The sequence below is a fragment of the Temnothorax curvispinosus genome, unplaced genomic scaffold, assembly GCF_003070985.1.
Source record: "Temnothorax curvispinosus isolate PA1 unplaced genomic scaffold, ASM307098v1 QBEX01013717.1, whole genome shotgun sequence".
Taxonomy (NCBI): domain Eukaryota; kingdom Metazoa; phylum Arthropoda; class Insecta; order Hymenoptera; family Formicidae; genus Temnothorax; species Temnothorax curvispinosus.
The window spans coordinates 724,604-738,721 of record NW_020223497.1 but is presented as its reverse complement, the minus strand read 5'-3'; the positions used below and the strand labels follow the sequence as shown (position 1 = coordinate 738,721).

The window sequence follows — 14,118 nt, the reverse complement described above, 5'->3', positions numbered from 1 at the left end:
TTAATAAAGTTTCTTCACGTGTAAATTACCGCAATTCTTCCTTGCATATTTATCCGCATCTCAATTTATCTTCCGCGTTAAAAATAAAATTAACTCGCTAAAATTTACCTGTAAACAGTTCAGAATAAACGTTGCGTGTCCGCGTGATTGTAAAACACGATACGGAAAATGGGGGCAATCGAAGAAAAACTACGTCGAATATTTATTCTTTCCCTGTAATGAAATAATGTATGGAAACGTTGAATTAAAATGTTTTGCCGTTTAAGAATTCCCTCGCCGTAATAGAAGCGCGATGCGCACATCGTTAAACCGTAATAAAATAATATCGCCGCCACCTTGCGTGTCACGGAACACTTCGTGCCGAGGGCATCATTCGAAGGCTCTGCTGCGCAAGAACGAAATGGTTCTCATATCTGCCGTTCACTCATAATACGCCTATGCAAATTAATCTACTGCGAAAACCATTTTCTGACCTTGGCGAAACGAATACAATTTTACCTCTCTATAATCTTAATCTTGCACAAAATTGCGGAGCGGATAAAAAATTTTCTTTAAAAACAGAGATTCTCCTGATGATTCATATTTTTGTGGAAATATAAATTATTCTCTTTGCATTTCGTTAGTTATAATTAATAAATAAATGTAAAACATGATTTTGATAATAGAAAATAGTTTATATTAATATCAGGAGATAATTCATATTTATAATATTGTGACTTCTAGACAATCAATCATCACAATTAAGTCCCAATTTTTTAACTTATATTCTCATCATATAATTTCCCTTAAAAAATATCGTATCGTTTTGATAAAATAAACAATAAATGCGATAATTGAATTGTCGTCAACCTACATTCGCAGCAACTGCAGATTAAAATCAAGTGCGTCCTGTCAATCGCGCAGCTTGTCGACATTTGAAGGGTTCTTCATAATGCAGGCACCGTTAAATGCTCACGTATCTCAATATACAAAGAGAAAGAGAAAGAGAAAGAGAAAGAGAAAGAGAAAGAGAAAGAGAAAGAGAAAGAGAAAGAGAAAGAGAAAGAGAAAGAGAAAGAGAAAGAGAAAGAGAAAAAGAGAGAGAGAGAGAGAGAGAAAGAAAGAGAGAGAGAGAGAGAGAGAGAGAGAGAGAGAGAGAGAGAGGGAAAGGGAGAAAAGAGAAAAACAGAAAGAGGGGGGAGGGAGATGCAATAAGATAGTATTTCCCATTTACGCATGTCCCATCAACGCGTCGCAAAAAGCTGGAACTGACACGGTGTTTAATGGAAAGCCTTAGCTGTTAGATAAACATATAATAGAAGCTTTCAGACGTCGGTTACGTGATATTACGTGATAGGGCAACCAACCAGCGAATAACACGAAAATCGAGATACGATCACACGAGCGAATTGTATATCATAAAAGACGAAAGGGAGTTAATGGAGTTATATACATTGAATCAGTAAACTTCCGTAGAGGTAGAGATATAAATAGAAATTGCGCTCTTCACGCATTGTTAATTATAAGTAGCTGCTTGAAAATAGCAGCTTAATATCGATATGTGTCCTATGCCTATTACGCTCAACAATGAATTTTTGAAGAATGCTAAATCAACGTACAGTTTTCTTCTCTCACGTAACTTTGTGAGATATAGTGTTCTATAAAAATAATGAACGAGCGTGGATATATTTATCATGTTACACAAGAGCATACATGTTCTTTTGTAGATATATCAACCGAAAGTAAACCAACTGTCTCATGGTCTCATAGTCGAAAAACATCGATCATTACATTCTGTAGAGAGATGTATTCCAGAATTATGGTAAAAATTATATCACGTAAAAATTCTACCGCGATAGAAATTCCGCTTTCGTTTTCCAAGGGAAAATATTGGAACTTAGAGACGGCATTAAACAAACTGAACAAATTACAACCGTTAACAAACACTGCGGTCTCTTTCTGTCAACCTCCCAAGAAGAGCAAACGGAACGTCATGAAAATTTCACAAACGCAATTTCTCGTGCGACACGTGCCGACTAGACCAACACGATTATTCTTAATGAGAATTTTTTTTTCCGTCCATTTAAGTTCTTTTTACGACAGGGTAAGATACCAAGTACCGACAAGCAATCGATTTTATGAATTAAAGAAGCAAGAACATTAATTTCTACTGTGTCCATTGACCAATGCAATAAATAGCTTTGACGGAATAATTAATTATTACAACGTCTAAGAAGTTATAATGCTTTTCTTCTAATTAATGTATAGTAGCGGGACTAGTTAAAACCTTTCTAGAGAAATAATTTGCTAAGTGATTTGAATTTGACTTTAATAAAAAAGCATGCTTCAACATCAATATGTCTATGTGCTTTAGGATATTCTTACTGTTATGTAATAATAATAATAGCCGTTAATGTTAATTTATTATAACTATTATTGATTTTAATAATTTACAAAATTAATATACTTAATACTGCTATTTTTTGAAAATTTGAAACAATTTTGCTAAATTATTAATTCTGTACAATACATAAAAAATTCAAAATTTTAAGAGACAGATCTATATATATTCTATCACATTCTTTTGGCCGCAATATATAATTTACGCACTTGATCAAAGTTTGATTAAGTTTATAGTTCCATCAAAGAAACGACGTAAAAAAAAGCATGATAAATTTTTGAAAAGCAATTCAGTCAGTTTAGCCCTTGACGAAACTATGACCTATGATTATTCAAGCGAACAATAGTTTAGGAAGATTATCATACCTGTTGATATCTAAAGAGAAATGTTCATGCAAACAATAGTTTAGGAAGATTATCATACCTGTTAATATCTAAAGAGAAATGTTCATGCATCCCACATAGTTTAGGATATTTGATTAAATAAATATTTCATGAAATATTTAAATTAAGTTATCTTAAAATATTAGCGTCCTTTATATATATATATAATAGATTATTGATTTTTGTACGTTCGCTATACATTGAAGTCGTACTGAAAGCTATTTGCTGCGACTCCAGATCGATAATGGAAACAATGGAAATGGGACATTTGCTGGTATGAGTTCGTCACACCTACCTAGTCTCTGCAATTGTCCCCCTGACGACTAATTTAAATTAATATGCATTTATATAATATTATATTACGTTACTTATTTTACATTTAAATTACTGAAAAGAAGCACAAAAGTATTTCTACGTAAATAAATAAAAAATAATTTGTAGATATTTCTAGATATGTACTAAAACAATTAGATTACAATTATTACGTGTAAAGAAGTTCATAATTTGAAGATGTCTCCATTTTAATATAAATGGAAATAATTAATGTAGGGAAAAACTTTATGTTTCGATTTTATGTTGTAAATTAAACTGTCGCCTTGTATTAAAATATTGTTTAAATTAAATCGTACTTATGGATCGTACTCGTGCAATTCTGAAATTAAATTTATTTCTATCCAATGCTTTAGAAATGTTAAATTATTCAGTTTCAAGAGAGAAAATTCGCAATCGTGGAAAGCACGTGTCAACATAAGATAGCTCAAAAGATCAGTATCAGCTTAACAACCCCGCGAGCTGTTTTTGAAATAAGCCACCCTAGTTCGAATAGGGCGTGCAGAGGACACGCGTGTGATCGATAGGCATGTACTATCTTTTCCTAAGCACGATCAATGGAGGCGTCTTATATAGAGGCGGTACGTTCTCGCTTTAGAATACCTCATGAGTAGTAATCAAATCGATTCTGCTTTATAATTCTTTGACATGTATTGCAAATTACAATACAGTTATTTTATTGACAAACTATTACGAAACTTAGGAAATTCTGTTATTATTTTTGTTTGTAATTTGCACGTGCATTGATTTTTGAACGAGCAGTTAGGGATAAAACAGAACGCGTCAAGCTCGACTACAGACTTGATCACCGTTTGTTGTTAATGTCAATGTTACTTGATAATTCATCCAGATTCTTTGAGATTCGGCGTTTATATATATGTTTTTACAATTGCTTAAAATGCGTTTATATATGTTTTTACAATTGCTAAATTTTATTTGCAGCGATAATAATAAAATTATACTTTATCCTGAATGAATCATCAGAGATTTTTATAAATGTGTAAGGAAAAGTACTTACCTGCAGCTGTTCTTGACGACGATACGCGTGTAGCATTAATTGCTTCCGCTCGTCTTCCGACATTAACGGCTCTCTCGCTGGTTTTCCAGATCCTCTCTTCTGTAGTTTTACGATCACCTTGGTCTTCTCGTTATTACCCACGAAGTCCTTTATCTTCTTCCCAGGTAATAATTCCTTCCCGGAGAACCACAGTTGAGCCAGTTGCACATCGATTACCTACAAGAAGTGTGTGCTTTTACACATGTCAGTGAAGATGTCGCCAATTTCTAGCTTAATTTCTTCGCGAACAACATATAAATTTAAAAAATGTTTTCCAGACTAAAATTCTTTTTAAACGCCCGTAAAATATTTTCAAACGTTTAAAAAAACGATATTTAATTAAATTTCCCTATTACATATTATACCTATAATAAACATTTTATAACTCTAAAGAGTGCTTAAAAAAATTAGAATATTTTTTAAATGCCTGTTTTAAAGCGTTTGTGTTGTTTTATATTGCCATATCGTTCATCAATTTTCAAAAAGCAATACCTCGAGAGATGCTTGAGTACCGGTGAGATCTTCGGTATTCTCAAACTCTTTACGTATCACGTCATGTGGCGGAAGTCCCATCGGATAAACGATTGTCACGGCGCCTCTTAACAAGTCCAGAGCTTCTTGGACTGTCTTCTGGGTAACCAATTTCTCTTGTTGCACTAATTTCTGCGAAATAACATTGAAGAATTTGTTGAACAGCCAGGAGTTTAGCAAGTGTAAAATATAACAAATAAAATTGGATTTACTTTCGATGTCATGGCACGTGCATCCTCGATAGTTTTCTTCAGCACCTCCTGCATCTTTTCGTTGGGTTGTCTACCGTTTCTACGACCTGTATTTATTTAAACTTGTTAGTCTTAATCTATCATGTGAGATGCATACAATTTGAAATACAATCTCTAATTTATTTGCTCATTGTTAGCAAAATTTTATATTGCTAAGAATTGGTATCATTGTGTGTGTGTGTGAGATACAAATAAAATAGATAATTAATATTATAAATTATAAACTGATATACTAAAAAACATAATGAGTACATCATACTTTGCTTAATATACTAGCTTGGTAGGCCCATATTTCACACTTCTAACACTTCTAAGATTAACTCACTCGCTTCGTTTCTTTCTAATATCCGTTTCTACCAACACCCGCCTTAATGTACATACGTTTTTTCGGTACCTTCTAAAGTGCATACGTGGGTCTGTCACGTTCAACGCTATTTTTCTCTACCTTAAGGTATCTTAAAAAATCTAGAAAAATTCGTAAAACAGCTGTCTACATTGTAGTTGACGATTTTATAATCATTTTGATAAATATCGTTTACTTAATATCTTCTGACAAGCTTGCAAGTTTCACAGCTACAAACATCACTTGGACGCCGTAGACCCATGTATGCACCTTTAGGTTAACTTCAATCTTGGTTTAACTTTTACCTTTTATCTGTCTCTAATTTTAAGAACTAGAAAAAGATGAAAAGTAAGTTAAACCGCGATTAAAGTTAATCTACATTGGTGGAAATGGACACAAGGGAGACGTTATAGAAAGAGACAAAGAGTGGAGTTAACCTAAGGTTAAAAGTTAACCGACGTTTGCGGAACTGGGCCAGTGGGCCTTAGATATTATTGAAAGAGACTCAAGCTCATTATCAATTATGAAAGACGTTCGTTTTTATATGTTATAAAACCTATTGTCCGGTGTCGGCGAACAATATATGTTACATTATTACATGTTACACACCGATCTTGTCTCTGTTGAAAGTCCAACCGCCCATGGGCACGCACTTGTCTTCCCATTCGTCCTTGAGCTTGAGCTCCTCAACCTGCTCGTCCGTGAGGCCCATTATGTCAGGCGGTAACATCACGCCGTGCTTAGCCAGCTCCTCGATCTCTATTTTTTCACGAAAGAGACAGCCGTGAGAAGACGAGCGTAGTGAGCGCGCGACCGCGGCCAAGTTTTAAGTCCGTATAATTATCCCGCGTGACTAATATCACACCGATGCTCAGGATAGATGGGTTCATAAACTCAGGCAACTCGACTTTCTTATTACACGCTGTTATTACCGGCCGCGAGTGTGCCCCGAAGAGATAATCGCTAATGGATTTTTCACGTTGATATTCCGACTACGAGGCCAGGGCAGGGTCTGACGCCGCGGTTCGCCGGTTCACCTCGTGCCACAAAAGCTCGTAAAAAAAAGCGTAAAAAAAAACAATCGGTTCTGTCCTCGTTGCTGCTTGTACTTGACTTAGAAATACTGTTCAACATTTTCTATAGCTTTGCTCCAAATTACTGAATATTAATTCTATATAAGAAGGCAACAGTATCAATTACGATAGTCTATATTGAAAGGATTTCATGCTCGTTCGGTATATTAAATCTCATATAAAAAAGTATAGACTCAAAGAATGATTTTCCTTATTTTTTAAATTATTAAAATAGAATTATCAAAATAACCGAAATAATTCGGAATTTCAAAAACGTTTATTTTATCCTGCTCTATAATACTTAGAATAACTTGCTTTTGTGAAAAATACATATAATAAATTTACCATAACAAATTCTCGAAATCTTTAAACGACCATTGTATATCACTGCGATGTCACGTACGACATCGTCCACACTCGCCTCCACGTGGGTGTCATATAAAAATTGACTGTCGTCACCTTTCTTCACGTGTAATCTCACCATTTCTGTCTGGGTTAGAACTTTTGATCAAGACTGAAATTTCTGCTCGATAAGATTAACGTACTAAAGTCGCAATTTAATATCTTCGCTAACTCGAGATTTTTAATTGAGACAATGAATATATTATGACTGTCAATTCGATTTAAATGTTGAAATATTCGGCTAAGTGCATCCAGCGAGTTGTTATGAGGAACCACGAGGAACTAAACAAGTCCAAGTATCCAACATATATTCATATTCACCCAACAAAAGCAGCCTGAACGACAGGAAGGGTCCATGGTAACACAAGCTATCGATTAAACAATGCGAATATAGCTGGCTATCAATGTGAGAGAAATTAGAATGAAAAGGTCGTATGATAAATGCTGAAAGAAAAATGAGAATGACCAGACAAACAGTAATAAAAGGGAGACGGATCGATAAGAGAATAGGAAGATATCACTTAATGAGTATATAACTTTGTGTTGCTCATTATTATATAATATACATATTTACATTCTAGTGGAACACGGATTACAAGAATAAAGACGTTCATATATCGTTACAAATATGAAGAAACGTCGACGACGAATCTCTATTGTCATCGCGCTTCTACTGGCGTTTTTGACACAAAAATATGATATATTTGTATGATTACTTAACGTCGATATATAATATATATATAGTAGCAATTAATAATATATTTTTTAAATATCCTCGGCGCAACGCTGCACAATAAAAATCTATGTCGTAATCCATAATTCTCGGCTATAATGTAAGTGACTAGTATTACGTTAAAATACACTTAGAGTTTCAATTCGATGAGGTGCATCTTACGCAGGTCATTTTCTGTTTGAGGTCCAAACAAAGGTGATCCATGGACGTAACAAACGAATTGGTATTGATCCGTCTCATTGCGACATATCAAATAAAGTTTTGTCGCATTACAAATTATCATTGAGCAACGCGCTGATGCACGATGGAACTTGGCATTCTCTTTCCTTGCATTTTTTGTCACTTTTATTTCGCACGGCTAACATTCCGTTCGGTTATTTGTTACGCCCACGAGATGGTCCCTATAGTAATTGTTGCATACGGACATGTCGAACAATTAAACATCCTAAGCGCGTGTCTTTAAAGTCGCGGGCGCAATTGGTCGGCTCGCAACGATTCCGGAACAGACACGGCGAAAACGAAGATTTTTTTTTTCATTTTTATAATTCATAACTCTTAACATCGATACGAGTAACAATGATAATTGCTTATGTCGAGCGGAGTCGTTCGCCACTCGCATGACAGAACAACGAGATTTGGATACTTATGTTTTACTCAAAATCCTTGCACGGCGATCGTGATCCCGGCGGTAAATCTAACGATAACGAGCAAAACTGCACGGTGCACTGATTTGTTTACGTCAATCGCTACACGCGGAATATTTTTAATCTCACAAAACTAAAGAAATTTCGAATATTTTATCGATTATAAGTCAAAAAAGTAAAATTGTTTGATGTTATAAAAAAAATAGACATAATCGAAAACTTTCTCGAAAAGTTGTAGCCACAAATTATTTTTGCTTAACTGTATCCTCAGGACGTATTTTTCCACACAACAGACAAATGGTGTGCGAAGCAGTGCATCGTGCAATTCTGACAATGAAACGACGTAATCTCTTTTACATACATGTAACAAACACGTGCTTATAAGAGCACATTTATAAATAGACACACGTGTAAATGCGTACGCGACATTTACTTATTCGCTCGTCTATGTGTGGCAACATTTATGACATGATATAGTTTTTTTGAGAATATATTTATGAGAAAATATAGTTAATATCATTTCTTATCTTGGTCGTGCTTTCACATATCTCTATATCTTATTTTTATCGAAAATATGAACTTGCTACAGTATGAAATAAACCCATGGAGTCGCTATTCTCATATAAACACATACACATAGTCGTCGAAAACACCGAATGACGTTCATCTTCTATCTCACAACCGGAAGCGTTTATATTTATCGACCGATTTTTCAATCTTTTAGCATTAAAATGCGATCAAATTAAAAAACTGCAGCTTGACGCGATTTCAGGAATCACTGCGATCGGAATTTGATAGAATTGATAAATTCTCAAACAACAACAACATTAAAATTGCAAAAATAACGTGTCGTCCTTTGTATCCCAAAATAGCTGATTTCGACACGCGTGAGCCATCTTCATTATTAAAATTGCTGACTGAGATTGTTCATTCTCATTCTTTATATCCCGCCCCTTCCAACTTTCATGACAAACGGACGGTAAGATCTTTGGACAGTAAACGCGCGTCATACGGGGCATTCTATTACTATACTACTATATGATAAAATAGATTGCTTATCTTCAAAAACATTTGCTGAACAAAGCTAACTACGACATCGGTGGGTTTTGGATACTTATCGATCGAAATTATTCTTCATCGATGGTAGGCTGGACTTGTAGTGCGTCCTTTAGGAGCCTGTGGTCATACTGCTCGTCGGGTACTTGAAGAGTGGACATAGAGGTGGTGGAGGAAGAGGCGGAGGAAGAAGAGGAGGAAGGAAAGGAAGAACCGTGCAACGATACCTGTTGCACGGTATCCTGTTCTCAAACTTTGCTTTCGGGCCCATCGGTGGTATGCTTGAAAGAATTACGGATTTTGCTTAAGTGAAGAGCAGCGATGTGTCCGTAGCTCTTATTGTACCATTCAGGTGTGCGACCCCTGGAAACAAAATTATTCCAATTGGATTTTTGTCTAATCCCAAGTTTATTTAGTCTTGTAATTTATTTCAAATAAATTATATATAATAAAATAAATAATTAATTTGAAATAAATAAAAATAAATAATTTGCTTTAAGTAAATGTTTGTAAAATACTTCTAAGTAAACGTTAAGAGAGTCGAAGAAGATTAAAATTATTCAAAAAATATTACTTTGTATCGACTCTGGATAAATGCATAATGCGGGATTTGCCGCTGCCACATGGTTCGATAAGATAACGTGAGGCCAAAACGATGCCACGAGTTCCTCCGAGCATGACAGGGGCGTCTGGATGTTGCACGGATGTTTCGACAATGACGCAAGCACCTTTGGGAAGATCGTTCCGCCAGGATCTGCAAAAATTAATTATACTCGTTAGAAACTGTAAACATTTTTGTAAATAATTCAAATTCTCGGAAAATAAAATATTTATTTATAAAAATACAATAATGCTAAATTGTGTTTATGCATGTATAAAGAGGAAGAATAAATAATTTAAATATGATAAATGACGTAATTTAATAATTTTATTAAAGCTTACCTTACTACACAATAATCTCGAGCGGGCAGCGGACTCATGTTCCCGGTGGCGTATTGGAAGACCTCGACATTGGTGTCCAGCTTGGTCACCAGTCTGTATTTTAAAAGTTGCGGATCCCAGATGTGTCTTTCTCTCAGCACACGATGTAACAGCTCATTTGGCGGAGCTTCGACTTCGGTTGACACTCGCCAGAGACGAAGCGGGTGTCCATCGCCGACCTTTTTGTACGCCATTTCTACGCTATTGTCGGCAGGATTGCTTACCGTGACCCAGCCGCGACTTCTGCTAGAACGGATTGCAGTCTCTGTTTAGCGCGTGCGCATCCTTTATTATTCTATTTATATTATTTACTCATTTGACTTGTTAGACTCGATATACTGTATCTTTCCTACTCTTTCTTTCATTATATTTATATTTAATTTAAAAACATACAGACCCGTATTCTCAGTTCATTTTTATTGATAAAAGCGCACTTTTATTTTTGAAATACCATAGTATATGTAACGTAAACTATAGCATCTCAGAATTAAAAGCGAACTGAGAATACGGACCATATTGTATTTCTAAAAATTTTAAAATTTTTATCCGCTTACATTAATTTTATTTTTAACATTATTTACTTTCACGTATGAATTAAACAATGATGATATGTACTAACTTTTCTCGCGCTTCCTTCAGCAACGCCGTGGTGCAGGCGTACAGGTAACCCCTCCAATCCTGCTTCAATTCCGAGCCAAGTTCCTCCAGCGCAACCGGAATGCTCTCTTCCATGTAATTAAAGTGACACTGCGTCAGCATGTCCGACGAGACCTGAAAGAACCGGAAGAGGCTTGAACCCGTGCCCATCCCACTCGTTCGCGCGCCTAGGATCGAACCGAACTCGCGAGCGATCGCGATCGACGAATGACGACGCTTCGGCACTCACCATGAATAATTCACGATGCAACTTGACCAGATACAGAAGACAGTCGTGAGCGGCTTTGTTTTCCGACAGTTCCCGCTGATCGGGAATGCCCACGGTCTTTCGCCTACGTGGCGACACGCTGCTCGACCTGTTGGTCACGTTCGTGTTGCTGTGGTTGAAATGGAACAGGCTCGGGGCTAGACACACGGCCAGATTCGAGGCTGTCATTTGGTTGTAGGGCGAGTTGCTGGCGACGTGATTGAGGAAGTCGAGCAGAGTCTCTAACGCCTCACGATGTTCATCCGGAAGCAGCAACAGGACGCACTGCACAGCATCAGGTCGCAACTCCACCGGTACATCTGCGGAAAAAAAGCGATCCATTGCAAAGTCACGTTTCCCTCTTCGAGCGGTCTGTGTAAACTAGAAAACAAGCTAGCAAGAATCGCGCATACTTACGTTGAAAGATGGCGATAAACGTCTCCGAGAGCTTGTTCGTCAGCAGAGCCTCCGGCAACTCCCTGAAATACTGTTTGACAAGATCGGCGACGTCGAACGCCTGCTGCCCGTCAAAATTGATATTGTCTCCTTGGGTCTCCGTCATAATTTTCAGCTTCTGTATCCTCGACTTGACGCCGCTCTTTCTGAAGATGCCCACCTGATCCAGAGCGTTGGCTCTCAGCCATCTCAGAGCGATCTGGATACACTTAGGAAGAGCTTGACCGGTTCTCTGTAGAGACAGCAAGAGCGGCACTCCGAAGACCGTCTTGTCCTTGTAATCAGGCGTCTTGATTTTCCTGATGAACTTCGGGAGCTCCCAGTTCCAACCGGTGCGATGAGTCGGACAGTACCGTTCCATGCACGCCGTGAGTTTCAACAACGCCAGTTTCCTCAGGACCAGAAGTTGTCCGCACGACATGGAAGCCATCGCTCTAGGACACAACGGGTCCAAGGGTTCGGGGTAGAGCGACCCTCTCTGGAAACTGTGCCACCTGACAACGGTGCCCTGCTTGTGCCTAGGCGATTCCTCTTCCGGTTCGGAGTCCCTACTGGCCACGGTGGAGCCACTCTCTTGACTGCCGGCTAATTCAGAGCTCCTGGACCTGGATTTTTCTCGGTAGACTGTTACCTCCTTAGACAGCGACTTGTCCCTATGCGAGTCGTCGCGGCGTCGGAAGCTCTTGCGCATCTTGTCCTCCCGCTTCGAGGTCGCCGCCTTTTCCTCCTTGTCCTGCGCGAGCTTGTCGCGATACCTCTGCGACTCCTTGCCGAGGTTCAGGCTGCCGCCGCGGGTATTAATCGGTGCGTTCTTCGCCGGCGTGGAATTTTGAGAACGCTCCTTGGAACTTTGGGAACGCACGGTCACGAACTCCAGCACCTTCGCGTGGTTGCTGTTAGCGTCGCGGAAGTACCGATGTCGCCAGTTCGTCGGCTGGCATTCGGAGTCGCTCAGCGCGCCTTGGTCCTCTCTGCCGCGATGTAGAAATCGGCGGGCGCGATTCATCTTCGTGCGGGTCGGCTTCGGTGTCGGTCCACCGCCCTGCGAACCGTCCGAGCAGTAGCTGGAGGAGTCGTCGCCGAAGGGGCTGGGCGCGTTTGCCAGCGGCGACGGCGGTAAATGATAGGGTGAGGCCGGGAGGGTGACCGGCGAGCCGGGAATTTGCAGAGACCCGGCCGACAAGAGTTCGTTGAAGGAGACCGGTGCCGGCCCCGTGGGCGACACGTCCACGCAGTTCAGCTCCTTCATCTTCTGCTGCATGGACATCACGTCGAGCACCTGGGGTCCGCTGATCACCACCCCGTCGCGATTCTGGCGCTTCCGCCGCCGAGACTTCAGGGACTCGACGCGCCTAAGGAAAGCCTTCGCGCCGTCCCGCAGCCTCTCCGAGCCGGACCTGCGAAATCGCGTGCCGTTCTCGTCGGGCACGGTTCCCGGTGGCAAACTGCCGTACCGCAGATTCTCCAGCATGGTGTCTTCCGCCTCTTCCGCCTCCAGACGATCCTCGATGGAATCGTCCTCGGACGCGGCGTTCTGCCCAGCGATCGCCTGCAGCCTCTCGACGTTCCCCGGTGTTACGTCGCCTATGCGCGACCAGCGTCTCGTCTTTTTCTCGAAGGTCCATTTTTCGCTCAAGGCGCACTGCGTGTCCTCGTCGGATTCGTCACCGCCACCACTCTGTATCATAAATAACGACACAAAATTTAAAATAAAACGAGTTTTATATATATATAACAACCAATATATTATGATAATTATAATATATATCAACATGATATTTCCTTGAAGTTGTATTACAATGTTCTATAATAAGTAATAAAATTTTTAAAAATAGTTTATTAATTTTAGCCACGGCTAAAGCATTAGATTTGAACCGATCACTATAATTACTATACTATATTTATAACAAGAGTGTCATAGTTATTCTGATTGACCTAAATTTATAAGCAAAAAACGCTGGCAAAATGTGATTCACCAGTCTGAATCACGATCCGGATCCAGCTGAATCTGGATCCGGGAACTCGATTCGAACGAGAATTCCATTCGTACGTGCGGCTTTCGCGAGCGGGGGGGGGGGGCCTTCGAGCCCATTTATTTCGCGCGGAGGATAATCCTGTCGCGCGCAAGGTGCGATTCCGGCAAGCACAAAGTAAGTAATAAACTAGCCGGTCGGCGCGTGTAATCCGTAAAAGCCTGGGCGTTTCTTCCGCGGGATTACGGCGGACTAACAAAGTGGGCCCGAAAGAACATATGTGACTCAACGTTATCCGACGTTTATACGGGAGAGAAACGTTACGCTCGAAATAAATGATACTTATCGAACGCTTAACGAACGATGGTGTTTCGTAATCGGTTCGTAAGCAACGAAATTAAGGACCGCCGGCCATTGGAGAACAGGCGGATCGCGCCCAGTGCTCTATAATTAATTGTAGAAAGTCTTCCGTGCGCACTTTTACCGCTCGTAATCGGCGATGGGGTTCTTGAGGTCGCAAGTCAAGCATTTCTGCTGCCCTCGATAGCAAAGAGAAAAAAGAAATTGCCGGCTCGATAACCACGAGGTCATCAGCTCGCGTAATAAGAATTGAACGGTTTT

General features: G+C 39.3%; 2 protein-coding genes across 3 annotated transcripts in view; both read right to left on the bottom strand.

Moving 5' to 3' along the window:
* Window positions 1–4,049: 4,049 nt before the first annotated feature.
* Window positions 4,050–6,029, bottom strand: LOC112463849 (UPF0769 protein C21orf59 homolog). Its single transcript, XM_025030475.1, has 5 exons — window positions 5,885–6,029; window positions 4,894–4,979; window positions 4,643–4,813; window positions 4,112–4,327; window positions 4,050–4,061 (listed from the first exon to the last, which is right to left on the bottom strand). Exons 1-5 carry the CDS (start codon window positions 6,003–6,005, stop codon window positions 4,050–4,052), a joined length of 606 nt encoding a protein of 201 aa, XP_024886243.1. The 5' UTR covers window positions 6,006–6,029.
* A 1,242-nt stretch (window positions 6,030–7,271) lies between these two features.
* The window catches only part of LOC112463841 (rho GTPase-activating protein 7), a 212,710-nt gene continuing 205,863 nt past the window's right edge, over window positions 7,272–14,118 (bottom strand). Inside the window, exons 11-16 of one of the 2 annotated variants that reach the window (XM_025030464.1) lie at window positions 11,486–13,202; window positions 11,051–11,388; window positions 10,784–10,935; window positions 10,126–10,410; window positions 9,758–9,937; window positions 7,272–9,546 (exon numbers count right to left, since the gene is read on the bottom strand). In XM_025030464.1, the coding sequence (XP_024886232.1) occupies window positions 9,432–9,546; window positions 9,758–9,937; window positions 10,126–10,410; window positions 10,784–10,935; window positions 11,051–11,388; window positions 11,486–13,202 (2,787 nt within the window). In that variant the 3' untranslated portion in view covers window positions 7,272–9,431. The remainder of the gene's footprint in view (window positions 9,547–9,757; window positions 9,938–10,125; window positions 10,411–10,783; window positions 10,936–11,050; window positions 11,389–11,485; window positions 13,203–14,118) is intronic. The other variant, XM_025030465.1, reaches the window with a different exon arrangement.